Source organism: Anomaloglossus baeobatrachus, chromosome 11 (assembly GCF_048569485.1).
Source record: "Anomaloglossus baeobatrachus isolate aAnoBae1 chromosome 11, aAnoBae1.hap1, whole genome shotgun sequence".
NCBI classification, from domain to species: Eukaryota; Metazoa; Chordata; class Amphibia; order Anura; family Aromobatidae; genus Anomaloglossus; species Anomaloglossus baeobatrachus.
Genome location: NC_134363.1, coordinates 184478062 through 184502684, shown reverse-complemented (window position 1 = coordinate 184502684; position 24623 = coordinate 184478062). Strand labels below are relative to the sequence as shown.

General features: G+C 44.1%; 1 protein-coding gene across 3 annotated transcripts in view; it reads right to left on the bottom strand.

The window, feature by feature from the left end:
• GRAMD1B (GRAM domain containing 1B) overlaps positions 1 to 1537 on the bottom strand; it is a 260555-nt gene extending 259018 nt beyond the window's left edge. Inside the window, exon 1 of one of the 3 annotated variants that reach the window (XM_075327726.1) lies at positions 1196 to 1537. In XM_075327726.1, coding sequence (XP_075183841.1) covers positions 1196 to 1434 — 239 coding nt within the window. In that variant the 5' untranslated portion in view covers positions 1435 to 1537. The remainder of the gene's footprint in view (positions 1 to 1195) is intronic. The other 2 variants (XM_075327714.1, XM_075327715.1) reach the window with 2 other exon arrangements.
• Positions 1538 to 24623: the final 23086 nt, after the last annotated feature.

The following is a 24623-nucleotide window of genomic DNA, read 5'->3' as shown; positions in this document are numbered from 1 at the left end:
CGCATGAATAATTGACATGCAGTTACGTGCGGCTGCGGGACATCTGCAGCATTTCCCGCAGCCGCACAAACCACAGCATTGATACAGCACTCCCCATATCCCATAGGATAACATGGAGAGTGTTTGTTCTTGCGCAAACCTGTGGATTTATCTGGAAAATCCAGATAAATCCGCAGGTTTTCCGCGGCAAAATCTGCGGGTACAGAGTCCCGTGGGCACATAGCCTAAGAAGCTCTACAAAACTCTGTGTGTCGAGGCCCCATTAGGCCATATTCACAAAGAGCTTTTATAAGGAGCATGTGGAGAAATCTACTTTAGGAAACTATGAGGTTCTTTACAACTTTTTCCAGATCTAATGAGGGTTTTGAAGCTTTTTTTTTCCCCCTATGCATTTTTTTCTGCAGCCTTTGACTTGACCAGGTGATATTTGGAGAAGATTGCATGATAATGCCGCATCAAATAAGTAACAGGTCACTTATTTTGTACTGAGGTTTCAGAACCCCATTGGGGAAAAAAACTTGCTGTATGAACAGTGACGTGGATTTCCAATTGTTATAATTGGATGATATTTCAAGAGAAGTTGAAGAGGTTTTTGATGTGGATCAGATTCCAAATGAAAATCTAAGTAATAAGCTCCAAGTCATGATCTCCTGAAAGATCAATTCTGAGTAAGAGGAGGTATCACGCCAAGACAATCTGACTTTTAAGCAATCAGACAATGAGAGGGTCAATAGACATGAAATACATATATCACACACATATACATAGGACACACATGGTGTTCATGACTCTAGGAATACTGCGATTCCCTGTCTGATACATTAGAGTAGCAACCCCCCCCCCCCCCCTCCCTCCACCAAAAACAGCACAGTGCAAGAAAGTTTCCCAGTGTTTCCATGGGATTATACTGGTGGTAGTGGTGCCTTGTTGCCATGGAAACACAAATACCTAAATTAGCATCCTCAGTAGGAGAGTTATTTCCCCGTGATCTCCTCCAGGGAAGTCTAGAAAGGCTAAGGCAGCACAGCTGGACGATACTCGTAACAAGGCACAAGAGAGGACTGTAAACAGGCTTCATGCCAAGCAGTGCCCTGCACTATAGAGGTGCCCGCTCTGCTGTACACTAACTATACATATAAAGCAGGTATGCATAAAGGTAAAATCAAACATTGGAATTAGCTGCTGGAAACCTTACCTGTTCCCACTGTTCCCGAGCACGTCCAATTCACTGCTATCCTTCCTACTCCCCCAACTTTTGGGTCGGAGGCCATGGCGCCTTGGCGAGGTGCTTGGTGTTGAGGTGTTTGACAGGGCACTGTCCTCGTCACTGGACGGAGTGATCTCGATGGAAGGAAGTTGCAGGTATTCCAAATTTCCAGAGCAATCCGAAGTGTCTGCATTGTCTCGATTTCGTGCAGTCTTGGATCGCCTCATTCTGAATCGCCGCCGGCGTTGGCTGGGGGTGTTTGCGTTGCTGGTGGCTGAAGTGTTGTCGCTTAGACGAGGGACCTGCAGTTCTGGAACCCGAAGGGTCTCATTTAATTCGGCAGCCAGCATTGTTAAGCCCCTAAGCCAAGCAGACCCAGCAGAGGAGAACCAATCACACAAGTTTCCGGGTAACACTACTATAAGAGTGACAGGAAGCGTCTTATCACAGCTGCGAGCTCCCTCTGATCGCGAGCTTGCTCCTCTGAACTGGCTGCAAGCGTGTTTTCATCTAGCCCGGATATAATCGACCCCTCAGGAGATCCTGCAGGCGAGAGGAGAGAAGTAAAAAAAGGTCCGAGCCCATGCACAGAACCAACAGACAGAATAAGAGCAGAAGATACGGATATTAAAGGCGTAGAATCGGTGACAGACATGGGGAGAGGGGAGGAGGGGGTAGATAGTGTCTCTGTGGAACGGATACCAAATGCAGTAGCAGCAGCTGCGCGGTAACCCAAGCTCCTCTGTAGCCAGACGCTGTCACAAGTCAGCACAGAATAGATGGAACTTAGGTAAGCAGTAACTTTACACACCTGCCTATTGTCCTGGAGCGCGGAGGGCAGACAATAAGCAACGCGCACAATGCCCACAAATCCACAGGAAGAAGAGAAGGAGGGCATGGAGACGGGCAGGGGATAACACACAAATCCCGCATCTATCCTCTGCTCTGAACCTGACTGCTGGCAGCACCTCAGCATCAAATATCATCACTTCCCAGGGAGTATGGCACAGCGAGAGAGAAGTGTAACTAGAACGCCCCCTAGTGAGGGGCCGGGGGGCTGCACGAATCACACTCCTGACATACCCGGGCTGAGGCTGCCACTACAGGTGTCTATGCGCCATTATATATACACACACACTACTCCTCTATGGGGTTGTAAGCGCCCCCAGCCCTCCTCTGCCCAATTACGGGTATTACGTCAGCCCCCTCACCTGGGTGATACTTTGTAGCCCAGCATCAGCCAATGACCGGATCTATCTATAGATCATCATCACTACATGGAGAGGTGTCATCTCTCATTATAGGATACAGGATGAATTAATTGCTAAGAAATCAGAGGTGTATATATACCGGCAGGAAGGTGTGAAATACACAGATACGGGGGCATGTATAGATATTTAGGGTATACTGCATACTGATAGTCTTTGCAGGAGGTTTATTTAATTATTTATTTTTCTTCATAGTAATAGGAACATATCCCTACACCTATAAGCAGGGCGTAACTATAGTGGGTGCAGGAGCTGCAATCGCACCCGGGCCCTGGGACCAATGAAAAACCTATACTATTAAAGACCCAAGATCACTGGGGGCCCTGCGAGAGATTCTGCACCGGGGCCCAGGCGGTTGTCGTTTTGTCAGCCTGTAAGGGTGTGGGCAAATGGTGCCTCTGACAGGAGCCGCCGGGATCAGTGCGAAATAACTAGGAAAAAAAATGAAAATAATGCACAGCAATGTGTAAAGACTCGTGCATAGGTTTCCTCTTTTTTAACCACTTGAGGCTTCGGAAGGCATGAAAGGGCTAAAAGAAGTGACCTGATCATTCCTCAGGCGGCTTACACTCGGACGCTGCCATCATTTTATAAATGGAATAAAAGACAAAAACGAGCTGCAAAGCCTCTGCAAAAACAGAAAAAAGGGACAATAGGCACGACACCAGGAAAAACACCACCTGCGTCTCCAGCTTCAAAAACTACGTGGGTATAAGGTGCCGTGTGCACAACCCCTTAGGGTAAGCGCACATTACAGTTTTGTTTCTCCACTGAAAAACGCATCCTCTGGCAGAGCAACGCACCTCCAGCCAAAAAAACGCATAAAAAATATATGCGTTTTTTGCCGTGTTTTCGGTGAGTTTTTGCCTGCATTTTTTTAACATTGTAAATGGCAAAGCGCAGGGGAAAACGCAGAAAGGAAGTGACATGTTGCTTCTTTTTTTCTGCAACCAAAACTGCAGGTAAAAAAAAAAAAGCAATGTGCGCACAGCCTTTTGGATTTCTCAGACTTTGCTGGGGAAGGTCATACATGCACGCTGCACCCATACAACAAACTGCACCCAAAAGTGCACCAAAAAAAAAAAAAAAAAAAAAGCATTGTACGCACAAGGCCTAATACTGGTTTTACTTTACGTATGTGTACCACTATTCGTCATGCTTTTTCGGGCTGGACATAATGGTGAAACCCGTTATATCCTAGTAGGTGTACAGTAGGTGTATGGGCACACTTAGGCCAAGTTTTCTCTAGCGGAAATACCTTGTGGCTTTTTTGCAGGTGTCTCCAACAAAGTACACAACAGCAATCTGCTCTGATTATTGTGTCTTTGCTGCAGTTTTAATGCATTTTTGGGAAGCAATTTTTAATAATTTTTTTTTTTTAGTCCAGAAACACTGAAATTCTGCAACTACAAACACAAATGCGTTCTTACATGCGCACTTTTCAGTCTCCCTAGAGAAAAACGTATAGGAAGGAAAAAAATGCACCAAAAAAGATTTTTTTTCCCACGCAGAGCAGTCAGGAGTTTTCATGAAGTCACATCCACTTAGTTTGGACGTTTAATGCAGCAAATTTTCTGCAAAAGAGAAAAAGAAAGGAATGTGTAGGATTTGCGGGAACACGGCCTAGGGGTGTCTGACAACACCGCATATTTTTCAGTGGAAACGTGGCTGGATTCTCTGCACATTTCACGTCCACTGTGGTATTTGCACCATAAAGCGACATGTTGCAGATTGCAAACGTGTATAGCCGGTCAACGTGGCCATTCAGGAAATCTCATCCACACTGCCGATGCAATTATACGGTCTGGTATATTTACCACTGATGAGCTCCTCATGTACAGGTGCCCTAAATAGTGCTCATTTGGGAAAACAAATGCTAATTAGCTAATGAATGAGAATTGAATTGCGATGCTGACAGGCACCATGAGAGTGATCCCAATCTGTGGACAGCACTGAGGGATACGGTAATATCAGGAAACAAAGTATCAGTCAAATGGAAAAAAAAAGCAAGCAACACATAAATCCATCCACTGTACCTATGGCACATCAAAGTGTATCCATTGTGCGGCGGCTCTGAAGTGGCGCCAGCCTTGTGCCACTCCTCCCTACTTCTATTCTGACTTTGTTTTCATCTCCATCCATCAGAATGTGATTTTTTTTTTGTGTTTTGCTGCTGAACACAGAACACATGGCCGCCTTTCATCTGCAACAAGATCTATGAATCTCCCAGCTCAGGCACAAGAGAAATAAATCCAGAAATTAATGAACTTGTCTTAAAGCTGCAGTGACCTAATTTTCTCCTCATTTGATTTCTGCAGATATTACATTGGTCGTCCGCTCACCTGTTTCCTCTGACTGTACCTGGCTCTTCTCGGTCAGCAGGTAAAGGGAAGGATTCATAACCTGTAACTTTCAGAGCCCAGGATTCGGCGCTCACATTCCTAGACTGAGGAATCAGAAAAAAAACAACATTCATTAGTGCCGGAATTTATAAATCAAAAGCAAAGAAACCAGTCTCCATAGAAACCCGTGATTGTGAGTAACCTGGGCCGGCAGGATCACTCCAGAGCGCAGCTTCCCGGGTCTATTCTGGGACTGACCGTGGAGAGCGATCAGCCCCGATACCTCCCCGGCTCCGTCATTACACTGTGCGCACAGCCGGCTGTCATTTCACACAATCGTACAAGGTGTAAAACAGATAAAAGCGTTCGTTATTATTACACAAAAATAAAAGTATAACTCACTGCAGAGGTAAAAGGTCACGGTGCCCATAGCAACGAATAATTCTATAGAACGCAGGTCTCACCTCTGCTGTAATCAGCTTCGGGGAACTTTGCAGACAATATTAATTATAATCACCTTTTATCCTCTGTATGGGCCCGACCACATCGCTGCACAGCGGCATCAGATGCATTTCACAAAATGTAGATAAAATGATCAGCAATATAGATCTCTGGAAGACGAGTGTCCTGCAAAGATGTAAGTGACAAGGGGTCCCCGGCTTTGAGGTGGACTCGCACCATAAGAGCAAGTTCACACATATACAGATGATTCTGATCCAAAAGTTGCAAACTTTGAAAAATCCTCCCATCCATTTCAATGAGAAAACACTCCTGTAGTGCGGAGCAGGGCTGTGGAGTCGGAGTCGTGGAGTCGGAGTCGGAGTCGGAGCTCATTTTGGTGGAGTCGGAGTCGGTATAAAATGCACCGACTCCGACTCCTAAAATATATAATAAATTGGGGACAGGAGTGCAATGCAGAATGTGCTGAATATTTTACTAAATAACAACATTTAGTATAATGCTTATATTTAAGTGAAAAATTTATTGTAGTACAATGTGAACATCAGACATTTAATTGTTTTTATGATACAATAATCAAGATATTTGGATAGAACATAAAATATTTATTGGAATACAACTTTAGAACACAAAAAACTAATAAATTGTAAATATGTAATATATATATATATATATATATATATATATATATAGTGTATATACACACACAAGATATATATGTAATCTACTGTATATTACATAGTGTATTACATATTTACAATTTATTACAGTTTTTTGTGTTCTAAAGTTGTATCCAATAAATATATTTTATGTTCTATCCAAATATCTTGATTATTGTATCATAAAAATTATTAAATGTCTGATGTTCACATACACATATTCATGTACTACAATAAATTTTTCACCTAACTATAAGCAATATATGTAGGAGTCGGAGTCGGAGCCGGAGTCGGAGTTGGTGCAAGAGAATTTGAGGAGTCGGAGTCGGAGTCGAAGGTTTGGCTTACCGACTCCACAGCCCTGGTGCGGAGGGTGCTGGGCTGTTCCCCGCTCCCCCATGTGTACGGATAGGAACTAATTAAAGTTGTACTGCAATGCTATTTTCAGGGGAATCTGTCAGTAAGATCGTCCCTCCTCAGCAGGCTAGGAAGTTTAATAAAACAATATCTTGATATATGCGATCAGATATTTTATTCCAAGTTTTCCTTTATGTGTAATGAGCTGATAAGATCTATGGGCCGGACATAGATCCCAGGAGAATCCATCTCCAGACATTATTGTAAAGGAGTGTGACCATTACCAGTGTGAGACATGTAGATCCGGAGAGCGGACTGTCAGTCATTACATGTCTCACATCCTCTGTCATATCCAATAAGCTCTGGAGGAAGATTCTCAGGAAGATCAGTGTCCGGCCCATAGATCTTAACAGTTAATGTACGTTTAAGAAAATGTTGATTTCTCCGAATAAAACATTGGATCGATGATATCATGATATAATTTTATTCAACCTCCTAATGAGCCGCATACACATAGGGTCTGTGTGCACAGTGAGTATTTGGTTGCAGGAATTTCTGCACCATTTCTGCATCTCTTGGCAGGAAAAATGTAGCACAAAAGTGTGTATTTACAGCGTGTTTCAAATTTAATTAATTGGGTGGAAAACGCTGAAAGAATTTACATGCAGCAGATTATTTTCTGCACCAAATCTTCAAGCAGAAAATACTCAACATCTGCACAAGACGTCAGGATTCTCATTGACTGCTGGCATCAGGATTTGCTTGCAGTTTTGTGACAAAACTGAAATTTAGAAAAAAACTGAAAAAAAAAAAATGCTTTAAAAATGCGATATAACAATCCGGTGTGCACATGGCCTTAGCAGGGCGGATCCTACTGACACACTCCCTCTAAACTGAGGCCGGACGGTGCAGCTTTGTTGAGCCCAAAAACCATTGTGCAATTTTTGCATAAACATGCATTTTTATTTATTTATTTTTTTAACGGCTTGTTGTTTTTCAAGGTAATTACCCCATCTGTTCCTTCTTGAATTAATTGGCCTATTAAATTTTGGTCATGTAGTCAAAAAATGCACCAAATATATCCATGCAAACACAATGCAGTTTTTGAACTGATCAAAACTGTGAGCAATACCCTCCCGGCCTCACCCCTGTGATCACAGGCACAAGCTGCGCTCGCCATTCACATGGGCTTCTCATTGTGCGACTTCTCCAGGTGTCCAGTGACAAGATTGAAGAGATCACAAAAAATCCTGTCATTACAAGCAACTACAAACAAGCACTTAATCAAAATCTGCAGCAAAGAAGGAATTAGGCTGCTTTCACACATCCGGATTTTTGCTCTGCGGCACAATACGGCGTTCTGCAGAAAAACCGCAACCGGCTTTTGTAACGCCGCTTGCGTTTTTTTTTGCATATACTTACATTAGTGCCGTATTGTGCCGCAGGGGCTTGCGTTCGGTCCGGTTTTGGCCGCATGCGGCAGATTTAGCCGATGCCGCGGCCGGATCGAACGTTCCCTGCAACGTTTTTTGCTCCGGCAAAAAACACCGCATCGCGCCGCATCCGGCCGCTGCGGCGCATTTTTCAATGCATACCTATGGAGGCCGGATGCGGCGCGATGCGGAAAAAACCGCATCCGGTCGCCGCATGCGTTTTTTTCCACTGCGCATGCTCAGTAGCATGCCGCAACCGGAAAAAAACGGACAGGCCGCATGTAAAAACTTATGCAAAGGATGCGGTGTTTTCGCCGCATCCGTTGCATAGTTTTCACAGCCGGATTGAGCCACAGTGCTCAAACCGGATGTGTGAAAGTAGCCTTAGGAGTCACACCACCTCTGCATCAGGACTACAGATTTTCAGGGCAATTCCTGGACTGGAGCGATCTTTGATGAGGCAAAAAACACAAAACCTCAGTGACGACCCCACATCTTACCAAAGGCTCACCAGTACTGTACTGGTCATGGTCTGGTTAAGGCTGCTTTTACACATCCGGTTTTTGCAGTGCGGCTCAATCCGGCTCAAAAACCTATGCAACGGATGCGGCGGAAAAAAACGGATCCATTGCATAAGTTTTTCCATGCGGCCCGTCCGTTTTTTTTACAGCAGCGGCTTGATACTGAGCATGCGCAGTGCAAAAAAACGCATCCGGCCGCCGGATGCGGTTTTTGCCACAGGACGCCGCATCCGGCGTCCTCAGGCTTGCATTGTAAATCTCGCTTCATTGCGACAGATCCGGCGCGATGCGGTTTTTTTTGCCGCACAAAAAAATCGTGTCAGGCAACGTTCCATCCGGCCGCCGCATGGGCTAAATATGCCGCATCCGGCAAAAACTGGAAGCACCGCAAGATAATGCAGCACAATACGGCGCTAATGCAAGTCTATGCAGAAAAAATGCAACCGGCAGCAAAAAAAACTGTTGCGTTTTTTCTGCAAAGCGCCATATTGTGCCGCTCAGCAAAAACCGGATGTGTGAAAGCAGCCTTAGATGATTTCCTGTAACAATAAGGCCAGAGTCACACATCCATGTACAGTGCCTTGTGAAAGTATTCGGCCCCCTTGAATTTCTCAACCTTTTCCCACATTTCAGGCTTCAAACATAAAGATAAAAAAATTAATGTTCTGGTGAAGAATCAACAACAAGTGGACACAATTGTGAAGTTGAACGAAATTTATTGCTTATTTTAAATTTTTGTAAAAAATAAATAACTGAAAAATGGGGCGTGCAATATTATTCATCCCCTTTACTTTCAGTACAGCAAACTCACTCCAGAAGTTCATTGAGGATCTCTGAATGATCCAATGTTGTCCTAAATGACTGATGATGATAAATATAAGCCCCTGTGTGTAATCAAGTCTCCGTATAAATGCACCTGCTCTGTGATAGTCTCAGTGTTCTGTGTAAAGCGCAGAGAGCATCATGAAGACCAAGGAACACAACAGGCAGGTCCGTGATACTGTTGTGAAGAAGTTTAAAGCCGGATGTGGTTACAAAAAGATTTCCAAAACTTTAAACATCCCAAGTAAAAGCAACACAGCTCATCAACCTGAACACCCCATCCCCACTGTCAAACATGGTGGTGGCAGCATCATGGTTTGGGCCTGCTTTTCTTCAGCAGGGACAGGGAAGATGGTTAAAATTGATGGGAAGATGGATGGAGCCAAATACAGGACCATTCTTGAAGAAAACCTGTTGGAGTCTGCAAAAGACCTGAGACTGGGACGGAGATTTGTCTTCTAACAAGACAATGATCCTAAACATAAAGCAAAATCTACAATGGAATGATTCACAAATAAACATATCCAGGTGTTAAAATGGCCAAGTCACAGTCCAGACCTGAATCCAATCGAGAATCTGTGGAAAGAGCTGAAAACTGCTGTTCACAAACGCCTCCATCCAACCTCACTCAGCTCCAGCTGTTTACAAAGGAAGAATGGGCGAGAATTTCAGTCTCTCCATGTGCAAAACTGATAGAGACATACCCCAAGAGACTTATGCTGTAATCGCAGCAAAAAGTGGCGCTACAAAGTATTAACTTAAAGGGGTTGAATAATATTGCACATTGCAATTTTCAGTTATTTTTTGTGGGAAAAGGTTGAAAAATTCAAGGGGGCCGAATACTTTCGCAAGGCACTGTATCATTGTCCAATGCAAAGTCCGGCTGCAGGTCTCCTGTCACGTTCACACAGCCTCATATGGCGACCCGATCTCAGGAGACCCCGACCGATCCATGCAATGTGCTCCTTACTTCGACTGTGACTTGCGGATGTGTGAAAGGGAGAGTGATCAGGAGACCGGTGAGATTTCTGGCTAAGTAAAGTCACAAACTCTGACGCTACTCTGAATTGTAGAAACCCCTCCCAAAAAATGGTGACTTTTTATGCGGTTCTTACCACTTGTTGAAGAGAAGTACTCGGTGGGAGGATTGGGGCCGCCCTCCACCACGCAGATCTTAGATCATTCCGCCATGTTCCGGAATAAAATTGTAGAACAAATCTACATCTGCTCACTTGGAGTTTGGAAAGGTAACAATGCGACATATATACAAAAGGGCCAACGCCTCCTAATAAATCTGTCACGTTACTCTATGATGGTGTACCATACCCTGGGCGGCACGGTGGCTCAGTGGTTAGCACTGCAGTCTTGTGGTGGCTCAGTGGTTAGCACTGCAGTCTTGTGGTGGCTCAGTGGTTAGCACTGCAGTCTTGTGGTGGCTCAGTGGTTAGCACTGCAGTCTTGCAGCGCTGGGGTCCTGGGTTCAAATCCCACCAAGGACACCATCTGCAAGGAGTTTGTATGTTCTCCCTGTGTTTGGGTGGATTTCCTCCGGGTTCTCTGGTTTCCTCCCACACTCCAAAGACATACAGATAGGGACTCTAGATTGTGAGCCCCAATGAGGACAGTGTTGCCAATGTATGTAAAGCGCTGTGGAATTAATAGCGCTATATAAATGAATAAAAATTATTATTATTATTATTATTATTATTATTATTATACCTGGTGTCCGTAGTGGGTATTTTTTGCAGACATTTTTAAAGGCTACTATATTTTTTTCCCCCAGATGTTGCTCTAAAGTTTATGTACATTATTTAACACTTAACAAGGAACGCAATTATTTGTTGGGGGGAGCCAGGAGGCAGCGAGCCCCAGAATGGGTGCCAGTATATCCACCAGATGTAATATCAATCAGAACAGTTTTGAGTCTCACTCGGACGCCTGTAACATGGCCACTTTTTTGTTTGTTTGACGCCTGCAAATCCCATAGAAAGTCCAGGTAAAGTATCTAAAAACATAAGGTGGCTTATCTGCACCTGCCAAGGTGAAACACATGATCTTATGTTCTGTCCTAATAGATTTATTTGATGGACCCTTCAGACCAATGGCTTTCCACAAAAAAATGGAATCACTCATCATAAAAAAGCCCAAAGGCAGAAGTGATAGCCCCATCTTATCCCCCAGCTTACACTTTCCTCCCAGTGATGGGCAGGACACAGGTCAGAGCTTAGGATCCATCACACAGTGTCAGAGATACAACGGTGTCACCTCTGTCATCTGATTACCCAGGTTCTCACTGATGAAGGATTTATCGTCTGCACTCCACTGACCAGACTGTTATATAACGAGGGCTCGTACAATCATGTGTCCAGCACGGAGACCTCCAGATCCCCCCAAGTGAATGTGCCCAATCACAGAGGAAGTCTGTCCTGGCTGCATTTCCACGTACCCAGGACAGGAAAGGACACTGCCATTGAGACTTCAAAGGAAATTCATACACTGGTGCAACTGTAGCACCCCAGGGGGTCGGGGAAAAATACTCGTCACCAGGCCGGTGAGGGTCAGGGGATGTCACGGGTGGCCCTGCCTGGTTTCGTGACCCCGTGATCTCCTCAGGTGTGTGCACAAATCATGCAGTGAAGCGAGCTTGTGCGGCAACAACGTGCTAATAGAGCACACAGGAGCACTCGACCAAACTCGCGCTCCTGTGCATGGGACAGCCGGCCAAGATGGCTGCTGGATGATCGATAGTACAGCCAACAGCCAGACAGTGTGTATGGCGGCCTATAAAGCCTCAGTCAGATGTCCGTTTTTCACATGTGTGTTTTTCATTATAATCGACTGGTTATTCACGTTTCTGTTTTTGTTTTTTTTGTGCACAACGTATTCGCAAAAAATTACAGAGATATGACAAATTTTAATCTGCGTCACAGGATGAAATTACCCATGAAAATCACGGATAGCAGCAGATACCATAAAGTGTAAAATCACTGATCAACACGAATGATAAAAACTGGCACATAGGAATACTGATGAAACTGGTATCCAAAATACTGATACGAGAAAAATCATGGACATCTGAAAGTGGTCTCCAAGATAGAAGTGAAGACACTACTATACAGCGTCCGGAGGCTGGAAAAGCAGAATGAGCACGTGCGAAACCGGGCAGTGCTGCCATCAGTAGCACTGCCAGCCCGCGCTGCTGCGGCCCATACCCACAATGCATCGGCCAGGGCCGTGTCTGCCGTCTGCTCCGGCCCGGTGATTACTCTGCATGATGACTGTGTGCCACTGATTGACCACTCTAAATCTGCTGCCACCATCCTGAAGAAGCTGGAAAAAACAAACCTGGAAGATGTGAAAAGGAAGATAAACCACTGTGTGCACCATGGGTACAGACACTACTATGCTGCATTATTATTGGGGGGACACCGTTAGCCCTGTTGGCTTGTTATTTATTTTCAGGCACACTTTATCCATTAGAGGACACTGGAATAATTATTTTGAGGCCACTGATAACAGCGGTTACTGGCAGGACAATGTCTGCTTACAATTAAGGGTGACTATGTGCGGCAGTATTATTTTTTTTCCATGGACTACTATGTATATGGCAATAATTGGGGTGATTTTGAGTACAGCACTTATCTCTGCAGTACTGCATTAGGGGGCACTGGGCAGCATATTATGTGTAGTAGAAGGATGGTGGCATTGTTATGGCACAGGGATGGGGAGGAGGATAGAACAGAGATATCTAAACAGCGAGCTCTACAGATGAGTAGTGGCACAATGGGGTGTCATGGTGGTCTGGACTGAGATAAGCGGAACAGGAAAGAGAAGGTCGCCAACCAGAGAAGAGACCGCGGGATAGACGTGTGTATTTTACACTGACTCGGGTCGGTGGTTTACCCTGCAGTATATGTCCTGGAGAACAGCCATTTGGGGACATTATATGCCCAGCAATACATCCCTACTGCAATAGAAATACCTAGCATTGCTCCATAGGCGGAAAGGGTTAAGAGATGAACCCATAAGAGATGAAGCCATCCGACATTCGCCACCATCCCACTCCTGTCTCTGTGGAGTTATCGCATCGGCTGCAAGGTTTGAAAGAGCCTGAAAAAGTTATAGATATTCCGTGGTTTTATGTTAATAAAAAGTTTCATCATCTGCAACTTTATAAAAGATATTGGGGGACATTGTGCCCTGTGTGATTATTGTGGCATTAATAGGGCACTTTTTTTGTTTTTAAAAGCACAACCCATGCGTGGGTATGAGAAGTCATTGGGGCTTAGCAGGAAGGGATGGGGCTGTCCCTCATGAATTTATTATTTACATTTCGGGATTTCTGCTGGTAGATTTATATTCAAAGTATTTGCTAAAATCTGGATCCCGTGTGAACACCTAAAATATGCGTTCTGACCTATCAGCAGACGCATGTGTGCCCTAATTACACCTCCCTACCCATCCTTGTGTTGTAAAATTGTATAATATGAAAGTAATAAAAAACGTTTTATTACCTTCATATTTCCTAAGTAAATTAGAGAGCTTCTGGTCACAGGGGCAGCGCCTTGCCCTATGGACGTCTGCATACTTACCGTGGTATCACATGAGTGACATCACCGTTGCTCATTCTATCCTGCGCGCACTGTGGCAGGCTTCTTTTCCGGGTGTTCACGCACTGGCTTCAGACGCGCACTGCGCATGCGCAGGGCGCGTCTGAAACTGACAAGCAGAACCCAGAAGAGAAGCCTGCCGCAATACTAAGTGTAAACGTGCACAGGATAGAATGAGCGACGGGGACGTCACTCATGTGACTCCAGGGTATCACGCCCACAGGGGCGTGATACCACGGAAAGTATGCAGACGTCCATAGGGCAAGGCGCCGCCCCTGTGACCAGAAGCTCTCTAATTTACATATTTCCTATTACTTTCATATTATACAATTTTATAACACAAGGATGGGTAGCGAGGTGTAATTAGGGCACACATGCGTCTGCTGATAGGTCAGAATGCATATTCTAGGTGACAGGTTCCCTTTAACATTCATGAAAAATATCCAATAAATATTTACCTTTTAATGTGAATGCTGATGAATGGGATGCAGATATTATCTTATTCGGCGCAATAATTCTATTTACATTTTTTACAGCATACAGGTATCAATATCTGCATCCCACTCATCAGCATTCACATTAAAAGGTGAATATTTATGGGATATTTTTCATGAATGTTAAGCGCAGTGGGTTTTTAGCATTATCACCTACAGCAATGGTTGGACATTTCCAGGCTCTGGTTATATCTAAACTGTGATTCATCAAAACAAGTAATTGCTTTGATTTTAACAAAAAACAACATAATTTTTGAGCAATGATGAGTTCCCTAAAAAAGTTGTGACTTAGCTTTTTTTTTTTACAACAGTACCTCTATTGTTCTCTGTTTGCAGCAGACTCAGACAATAAATGGAGCTGAGGTTGAGCATGTACAAGTCCGCTACAATCAAAGCAGAGCTGCAGAGCCCCAGGGGTCCAGAGCCCTGACATTGGGATCACTGGGGTCCCAGCACATAAGGAATAACTTGAGTTTTTTTGGGAACATCTCTTAAGCAAAATCTATGGGACTAAAATGCTACAGTCAGATGTTGAAGACGACAGAGAAGTTTTGTGCTTGTGATTTAGTGTGTGGAGGAGGCCGGGGGGCTGCAGATGTAGACGTCTCATATCAGCTATACGTTAGGAAGCTGCAGAACGTTTCACGATTTGATTAAACTTCAGTAATATATCAATATTGTTCTAAAATATTCCCTTGGTACGTCCTTGTATAAAATTCTGGGTGTCACTGCATCATTTTGATCATCCTACAAAACCTTTGCCTTTCTGACAATCTTCACCCATCCCCCCCCCCGTGTTACTTCACTAGTCCCCTTATTTATCTATTACAAAGCAGAATGCATTTTCCGAGTCACACACATCCCGGATTTTCCTGACTTTTACCTACTCCCAGAATCCTCGTACATAGGGAAGAAGCCATAATCTATAGTTTACAGTTGTGACTTGTCTTTCCTTATTACAATGCTGATCACATTTTCCAGCCTCTTCTTCTTTAGTTACTGATTTATAGTTGCCCCAAATTAGCCACAGGGTGAACTAACCGTACAGAAAACTTACTAAACTGCATGAATACATGTACCCACCGTCACTATGTAAATCCTCAGCAGGAGCGTCACAGACCTGAGTGCTGAAACCTTCTCTCCCCTTTTCTGCTTCTCAGGATATTTTAGCTCCACACCAAGGTCATTTCATGACACTAATCAGCAGAAACTCTGCCTGTGACAGGTGGAATGCAGCTCATTTCAATGTGAGACATTCAAGCTGCAATTCCAGGTAGTACCACAGAGGGGCAGGCAAGTGCCACAGTAAGAATAAGGGTATGTGCGCACGTTGCTTTTTACCTGCTTTTTTGCTGCTTTTTCTTCTGCGCTGTTTAATGCCAAAATGGATGTGTTCTTCTATTCAAGCAAAGTCTATGGGAATTTGGGTTTCTTGTTCACACTATGTTGTTCAAAATGCTGCCTTTTTGTGGCAGAACTTTGGTCAAAAACTCAGCTTTTCAAAGAAGCAACATGTCCATTGTTTTTGCCATTTGGGTTTTGCACTGCAAAGCTGAGTTTTTGACCAAAGTTCTGCCAGAAAAAGGCAGCATTTTGAACAACATAGTGTGAACAAGAAACCCAAATTCCCATAGACTTTGCTTGAATAGAAGAACACATCCATTTTGGCATTAAACAGCGCAGAAGAAAAAGCAGCAAAAAAGCAGGTAAAAAGCAGGTAAAAAGCAATGTGCGCACATACCCTAAGCCCTGCTCTGGGAAAAGCAGAGCCCAGCAGTAATAATGGGAATCACTCACCTATTACACGACCATTCAGTTCAGCAATCATCTGTAGGTGTCATACTCTCCCATAGGGCTGGATGGGGCTCATCATGGCGGCTGCTCGCACTGTAGCTGCTTGGTATGGCAGTGGTAAATTGGAAACTTGAAAGAGTTGTGCTGAAATGAGAGTAAAAACAGAACAGATAAATAAAAATATCAGAAACTCCATTAGGGTGACACAGACATTGGCACAATTCTGTCCCTCTGACTGTCATTCATGGGACAGAGCGATATGGAGTATACTGCAACTTTTCATGGGACAGTGCTCCGGAGTCCTGACTACTATAGTGTGACATGGTGACTATTTCCATTATCCATAGAGCTCAATAATTAAAGTGAAGGCTCACGATGATCTATGGTCATTGAGGATTAGAGAAGGTTTTATTTGTGGGGTCTGTGACTGTATCGGTAACGAAGAGGGATCAAGTATAAGGCTATGTTCACACACTGCGTTTTTTACCTGCGTTTTGGGTCCGTTTTTGCTGCAGAAATTTCTTGAGAAATTCTTGTAACCTTTCTGCAGACATTCCCCAGCAAAACCTATGGCAAAAAAAATTAGCTGTGCACACACTGCGTTTTTTTCTTAAGAAAATTCTTTCAGTAGATTTTCTTAAGAAAAAGAATGAGCATGTCACTTCTTTTCTGCAGCTAACTGCGTTTTTTGCCATAGATAATTGGCACAATAACGCAGGGAGCAACCAGCGATAAAAACGCACCAAAAACGGACCGAAAACGCACCAAAAACGCGGCAAAAACGCAGGTGCGTTTTTGGTGCGTTTTTTAAGACAGGTGCACTCTTAAGAAATTTCTTAAGAAATTTCTTAAGAAAAATCATTTTTCTAGTGTGAACATAGCCTAAGGCCGGAGTCACACTTGTGTGTCTCGCATCGGCATCACCCGGCACGGCCGCACTCTCTCCTGACAGGAGCTTGTCGGCTGCATGTATTTCTATGCAGCTGAGATACTCCTGTCTGGAGAGTGTGCGGCCGTGCCGGGTGATGCCGATGCGAGACTCACAAGTGTGACGCCGGCTTAATGCTACAACAAGACACCGGATGCACAGCTCAGATGTTATGAATGAAACAATGGTGCTGCATCCTGCATGAAACAACATGAGTGGGAGGGAAAGGGGAAAGCTCATGCATAGTGGACGCGCAACCAGTTGTAATAGTAACAATGACTAAGGTTTGTATAATTCACATAAATACAATTTATATTAGGTCCAAAAAGGCACACACACACAAGTGTACATTAAAAACAATTAAAATGTGCAAGGATAGCACAGGTACAAACACGTTCCCCCTGTATACAGATGGAAAATGTATTACCACACATAAAATACAAGGTAACATACACAATTTTCAAAAATAGTGGTTATCTATGCCTCCAAGGTTTCTCAGTAGGGCTAATCTAGGGTTAATCTAGCCCACAGGGTTTATAATATAGTAATGGCAAAAAACACATACTATATCACATGTGATTCTTGGGGTATTAGACCACAAGCGCATACATGATGAGTCCCTAGTAGTTCAACTGAGCAATATCACTAATGAATCAACATGTAATGATGAACAAAGGACAATATCCACTCCCACATAGCAGCAGTCTGGGATGTGAAAACCCGGAAGGATCTGTCAATGAGTCCCTATGAGGGTTTGAACAGAAATGCCTTACAGAATCATATATGTCAGCCTCACCACCTACTCAGTAGAAGAAGAGAGGGAAAAGAGGGATGAAAAGAGGGAGAGGGAGAGGGAGAGGGGGAGGGGGAGGGGGAGGGGGAGGGGGAGGGGGGGGAGGGGGAGGGGGGGAGGGGGAGGGGGGGGGAGGGGGGGGAGGGGGAGGGGGGGGGAGGGGGGGGAGGGGGAGGGGGGGGGAGGGGGAGGGGGGGAGGGGGAGGGGGGGAGGGGGAGGGGGAGGGGGAGGGGGAGGGGGAGGGGGGGAGGGGGAGGGGGAGGGGGAGGGGGAGGGGGAGGGGGGGGGGGTTTGGCTATGCCAAAGTGGTGGTATAATACCCAATTGTAGAGCATAAGTCAGAGGTCATGGTGGTATCGGGAAGGTGGCAGGCCCCACGCGTATCGCTGCGGACAGCTTAGTCAGGGGACGGCTTAACGCTATGTGCACACGTACCAGATTTGCTGATTTTTGTCTTGCATATTTTAATCAATACTGCAATGAAAGAAAGCATCCCAGCAAAGTCTACGAGAATCCTGAAGCGCTGTGCACATGTTGCTTCTTTTGTCCTTGCAGATTTTAGTGTTGAAAGAGAAGTAGCATGTCAATTGTATCTGCTTTTTTCCCAGTGTTTTCCGTATCCCAATATTGATAAAAAAAAAAAGCATGAAAAAAGCATAAAATGTGGCAAAAAAGGCGCTTTTTTTTTCCTGCCAAGAGATGCAGTTTTATGTGCAGAAAAAAAATCTGATACGTGTGAACAGAGCTAGTGAAGATAGCCCTGTAATATGATGGTGGTCAGCAGGGGTCTCAGCACATCCTGCAGACTAACAGCTCTTCCTTCCTCGATAACATTACAAGCACCTGAAACACACCTGACCATTAACAGCCAGAGGGACCCATGGAGAATGTGGTTTTCCCAATGCTGCTGGAATGTGGAGAGCAATTTTTCTGATTTTGCAAGTGTGAATAAACCCCAATACCTAAACTAACCAAATAAGAGGAGTAACTCAGATGAGGCTGATTTCTCTACATTGCAGAAACTGCCGAAAACCTTCCTCCAGTGCAATGTCTCCCAGTGAGGCAATTTTCTGAAAACTATGACTACACCATGGTAGTACAAGTGATGCACATTACCAGCAATCAGAGTACATGACAGTCTGTGCTGCAATTACCGGCCACAGAGCTTGCCTTCATTAGAGGACATTTTGGCCAATACATTTATATATATATATCACAGACTGGATATTGAGGAACGTTTGCGTCTGTCGCATTCATCACAATAGAATGGATTTTCACTCAGAAATTAATGCAACAGAATCTGTGATAATATCACCTGGCGAAAGCAAAAAAGCAAGAGAAGAGGGGCAATATATGTAAAAAATCTATCTGAATAAAAAATATGTATATAAAAACGTAAATCCATATGTAAGTAATGCACATGTACGTATAAACATATTAGACCTAATGAGGTCCAGACCGATCGATAACACTGGGGAACAATTTGAAAAAGAATTTCTGTTGAGTTAGGTTTTTGAGCTGATTTATACTAAAACTGGCATGCTGATTCCAAAAACGTAGTCAGTTTTTTTCTATCACGTCAAGTTTTTCCTTCTCAACTTACCTGCCATAGAAGCACAATTGCACTAATTTCTGTAATAAGACTTGTTATCTGAGTACAATTCGACTCATATAGAGCTACGTGGCAACTTGTAAGAGTAGTCACAACTGAGACAGTATATATATATATTTCATTTTTTGTTCATATTTGTACTATTTAAAAAAAAACAAAAAACACTTTTTAGGTACAGTAGTTTACATATTTTTGAGAAGACAAAAATCCTATAGTTCAAAAACTTGACGTGATAGAGAAAAACTGAGATCATTTCTGGATTCAGCATCCAAAAATTAATTAAGAACAGTTGTCTGACCTAAGTCCTAAAAAATTGCGTTCCCCAGTGTTAAGCAAACACCAAAGAAAAGACAAAAAATCCGATCATATGGTAGAAAGTAAACACCAAGGGAGTAATGAAAAAAGTATACTTTAATGATACCAGTAAAGGGGAAAATAGTGGATATACAACAATGGGGTGCACAACCCCAAAATACATAAAAATGAGTAAATGTCAATTGTAAATGAAGAGGGAGCAGAATTTAGTGAAAACTTTTTTTGGCACCCCAGCAATTGTAGACTATGAATCTGCGCTCCCCGGTTAGGGCAAGTAAACACAATGGCACGTGTGGATATTAGCTAAATCATAAAGTTAAGAGATTACATGTATTGTAAGAGAAGATTTCATTAAATCAATAAAGTAGCGGGAGTACTGCAATATATACCTGATGTAGATTAGCTCCCATAGATGAGTGGTGCCTACCCCGACGTGCGTTTCAGCAACACCTTCGTCAGGGAAAGCTGCTGAAAAAATTTGAAGCCGTTTATCCCCATCAAATTACATAACCTTCTTTGTTTATTGCTGCTTTTTTTTTGCACATTTTCTTTTGCATTTGACGCATTTTTGGTGAAGATTTTAAGCTGGTTTTTTTTGTTTTGTTTTTTTTAAGTACAGAAAAGCTTTGATTCTGCACTTAAAAAGCAATTGCATGTTTTACATTTTGTTCAGGCTCCCCATAGAGTAAAAAATGCATCTAGATTGCACAGTTCAACAGTGTCTGTAATGTTTAGTTAGTTGTTCGGAATCCATTGGACTGCAAGTCAGTTTGTTTTAATCATAATATAAAAGGCAGGTAACCAACTGTTTTGGCAGTTTCCTGGCTCGGTCCCCTCTTTCCTCAGTGCATCACAAGAGACGGAGTTGACTACACGTGTCACGTCGAGGTGCTGCGACTAATTATGTAAGTATCTTTGGTGCAACTAAGTGAATGTTGGAGATGAGAGCGGGCGGTGACGTAACTGCAAGTATTCAATATGCGTCCATGTGTACAGCCCCACTGTAAAATAATATATATATCCACACATAATTTGTGGATGTAAATCAAAAGCTTCCAGAACACAACCATTGATTTATGTAAATTAAAGCATTGATTATTTAAAGGCACGGTACTTCAATAATTGCTGCCTCTATTTTTATCTACTAGGAGATGGCAGCAGGTCAGAGTCCCCGGATAATGCCGCTATACTGTAATGATGTCAGTATACACAACCAATACTGCACGTTCGGAACAAGGAATTATTTCACACCCTACAAATGTCAGGCGAGAAATCATTGATTTCCTATCATCAACGAATGGCAAACAATAAACCTCCTTGTATATTATCAGCAATGGCCCCTAATCCTATATGAAATGATTGGGCAAGGGATAGAAGAAATCCCTCCGCACTCCCTACCTGTCACTGCTTTATGCACTGCAAAATCTTTGAAACATGATGTATTAGAAGGCTGTATTCACAAGTCATTTTGAGGCAGTTTTAGTTGGTTTATTGCCCAATTTTAAAAACCATCCCCTAAACAGATCACTCCAATATCATAGAATGATCAAATGTTAGAGTTGGAAGGGACCTCCAGGGTCATCGTGCCCAACCTCCGGCTCAATGCAGGATTCACTAACCCATATGTAGAAGCGCCTCAGTTTTGAAGCATTTGCAAAAAATCTCTGAAGAAAAATAAAATAAAAACAATTCTTGAAAAACATCTTCAAGTGACTGTCAGCACAGAATGACTGTTCAAACCAAGCACAGGCGCTCAGTGCATTATGGCAGCCAAACATTTACACCCTCAATCTCCACCACCCCCTTCTTTGATTGACATCTGTGGCTTCATAGAGGTAGAGAAATGGAAAATAAGCAGGCAGCTTTTAGGGTATGTGCGCACGTTGCGTTCTGCAGTGTTTTGTCACTGCATGTACATTTCAAAACGCAGCCAAAAAGCTGCGTTTTGGAAGTATTTTGAATGCGGAATAGATGCAGAATTAATATGTTCTGGATGCTTGCTCTGCCATAGACAGAGTGGGAAAAGCATCCGGAACGCACGAAAGAAGTGACAAGTTGCTTTTTAGAACGCATTGATTTTGTAAAAAATTTGGCACCCAAAACGCTGCGTTTTAAAACGCAATGTGCGCATGGAATTTGCAAAATTCTCAGACTTTGCTGGGGACGCAGAATGCATGCGTTTACACTGCAGCTTGACACGCTGCATAAACGCATGAAAAAAACGAAACGTGCGCACATAGCCTAAATGTTTTGGCGCCATGATGCAGGATACACATGGATTTTTGGAAGCTTAATTTCGATGAATTGGGCAGTCACAGAGCTTGCTTGTTAACAAACCGTGAGGCTAAGGGTACTTTTACACCTCCGGTTTTTCTTCTGCGGCACAATCCGGCACTTTGCAGGAAAATCGCAACTGTTTTTTTTTGCTGCCGGTTGCGATTTTCCTGCATAGACTTTAATTAGTGCCGCATTGTGCCGCATGGCCTTGCGTTCCATCCGTTTTTTGCCGCATGCGGCAGATTTAGCCGATGCGGCGGCCGGATGGAACGTTGCCTGGCACGTTTTTTCGTGCGGCAAAAAAAAACCGCATCGCGCCGCATTCGGCCGATGCGGCGCATCTCTCAATGCATGCCTATGGCGGCCGGATGCGGCGCGATGCGGCAAATACCGCATTCGGCCGCCGCATGCGGTTTTTGCCACTGCGCATGCTCAGTAGCATGCCGCAAGCGGCAAAAAACGGGCGGGCCGCATGGGAAAAACTTATGCAAAGGATGCGGTGTTTTCACCGCATCCGTTGCATAGCTTGCACAGCCGGATTGAGCCGCAGGGCTCAAGCCGGATGTGTGAAAGTAGCCTTAGTTCCCATGCTGAGTATTTGGGGAGTTCTTGATGTTACAGATTTTTTGCACCTAGCTTGTGGGTTTTTCTTCACGTACATATTCTATCCATCCCTGAGAAAATGTAAGTGTGAGGCGACATTTACTGATCTGCTAATTAAAGTGGTGTGTCATGGTGACAGCTTTACTGTCCATCTACAGTAGAGTAAGGCTATGTGCGCACTTACCGGATTTTTCGCGGATTTTGCCGTGGATTTGCTGCATGTTTCGCTGCAGAAAATGTTCATAACATCTCTGCAGTGAATCACCAGCAAATCCTATGGAGAAAAAAAATCCTGTGCGCACTGGGCGGAATTTGACAGCTGCATGTTTTGCTGCGGGAATCCCGCAGCAAAAACAAGTGCATGTCACTTCTTTTCCGCACATCGCTGCGGGATTTCACTCCATTGACTCAATGTTAATCAAGAAATCCCGCAGGGAATAACGCAGGCAGCAAATTCTGTGCGGTTCACTGCGTTTTCCTGCGTTATTCCCTGCGGTATTTTGCGGTTTACCTCCGGTAATGTGCATCACTTGCTTGCGGTTTTGCAGGGAAGTGATGTCATTACAGGAAGAGGAAGCCGTGCAGAGTAAACACACACAGATCACAGACACAGACATCACAGACACATAGATCACATCACAGACACATAGAACACACATAGAAAGAAAACGGAAATATAGGAAAAAAAGAACGTGGGCTCTGCTGCATATTTACCGTCCAGCCGAGGTAAGCACACAGCGGCGGCCCGGTATTCTCAGGCTGGGGAGGGAGAGGGGCAGGGTTAATGTCCCCCGCCTCCCTCCCACCTCCCGCAGCCGAGAATATCAGCCGCAGCTGCCCCGGCACTGTCGCATGCAATATGCGGCAGCGCCGGCGTGTCCTCGGCTCTTCTTGCCACCGTGTAGCAGTGGTGGCAAGGTAATACAAGGGGTTAATGGTGATGGGGGACCACCGCCATTAACCCCAGGCTTGATCATGGCAGCGTCTATGTGACAGCTGACATGATCAACCCGTAAGTAAAGTGAAAAAAACACAGACACCGAAAAATCCTTTATTTTAAATAAAACAAACAAGCCTCGTTCACCATTTTATTAACCCCTCCCGCAACAAAACTCCGGCGTAATCCAGGTCCGACGTCCAGCGCTGCTTCCATCCAGCCGCGACTGTCACAGACACAGGCTGAATGAAAGCAGCAGAGGTAATTACCGGTCATTTCCCACGGCCGGTAATGTGAACTCACTGCCGACCGTGGGAAATGCAGCGATCTGTCATCTATCTCTCTATCTATCTATCCCTCTGTCTATCTATCTATCCCTCTATCTATTCTTCTGTCTATCTACTCTCAGAATTAAATGACTTTTTTTTTTTTTTTTTTTTTTTCTTCAATGTGCTTTATTGCATTGAATGCAATAAAGCACATCCCAACCCGCACGCGGCAAAACCGCGGCAATACCGCGAATAATACCGCGGTAAAACCGCAGCAAACCGCGGCAAACCGCATGCGGTTTTCGGGTGCGGTTTCCCGCGGTTTTTTACCGCGAGTGCGGTAATCTTTGAGGGCATGCGGAATTTTCTCAAGAAAATTCCACTTCCCAGTGCGCACAGAGCCTAAGTCACAGTCTGCGCAGCGTGTGCTGCGTATAACCCATCTCAGACATCATGGGGGGGGGTGGATTTTAATGATTTATCTTTTCTTATTCTAATTCCAAATCAATAAGGAAAATCATTGTAAAAACAATAGTTTGTCAGTGAGGCCGGAGCTGTTAAACAGATGGCAATCTTGTTATCTGCACTGGAGAGAACAGGTTATAATCTAGTAAAATGGACATTTTAACATTTAGGACTCGCGGCTTGTTAATCAGTGAAGGAGTCAATGAAAGTCACATGACGCACATTCTCACCCGGCTCCGCTAATAACGCACATTCTCACCCGGCTCCGCTAATAACGTGGGGACCTTTGTACTTAATCTTTCTCTCCTTTGACCCTAGCCACTGATCAGTGAAACTAGCTGCTCACATTTGTTATGGCCAGGGCTGGTCAATACCGGGCGCCTATAAATCTACATAGGCAATATCCCATACGTCCAGTTGATAGACATAGAGGGGTGTCCTTAGATGCATTGTGCAC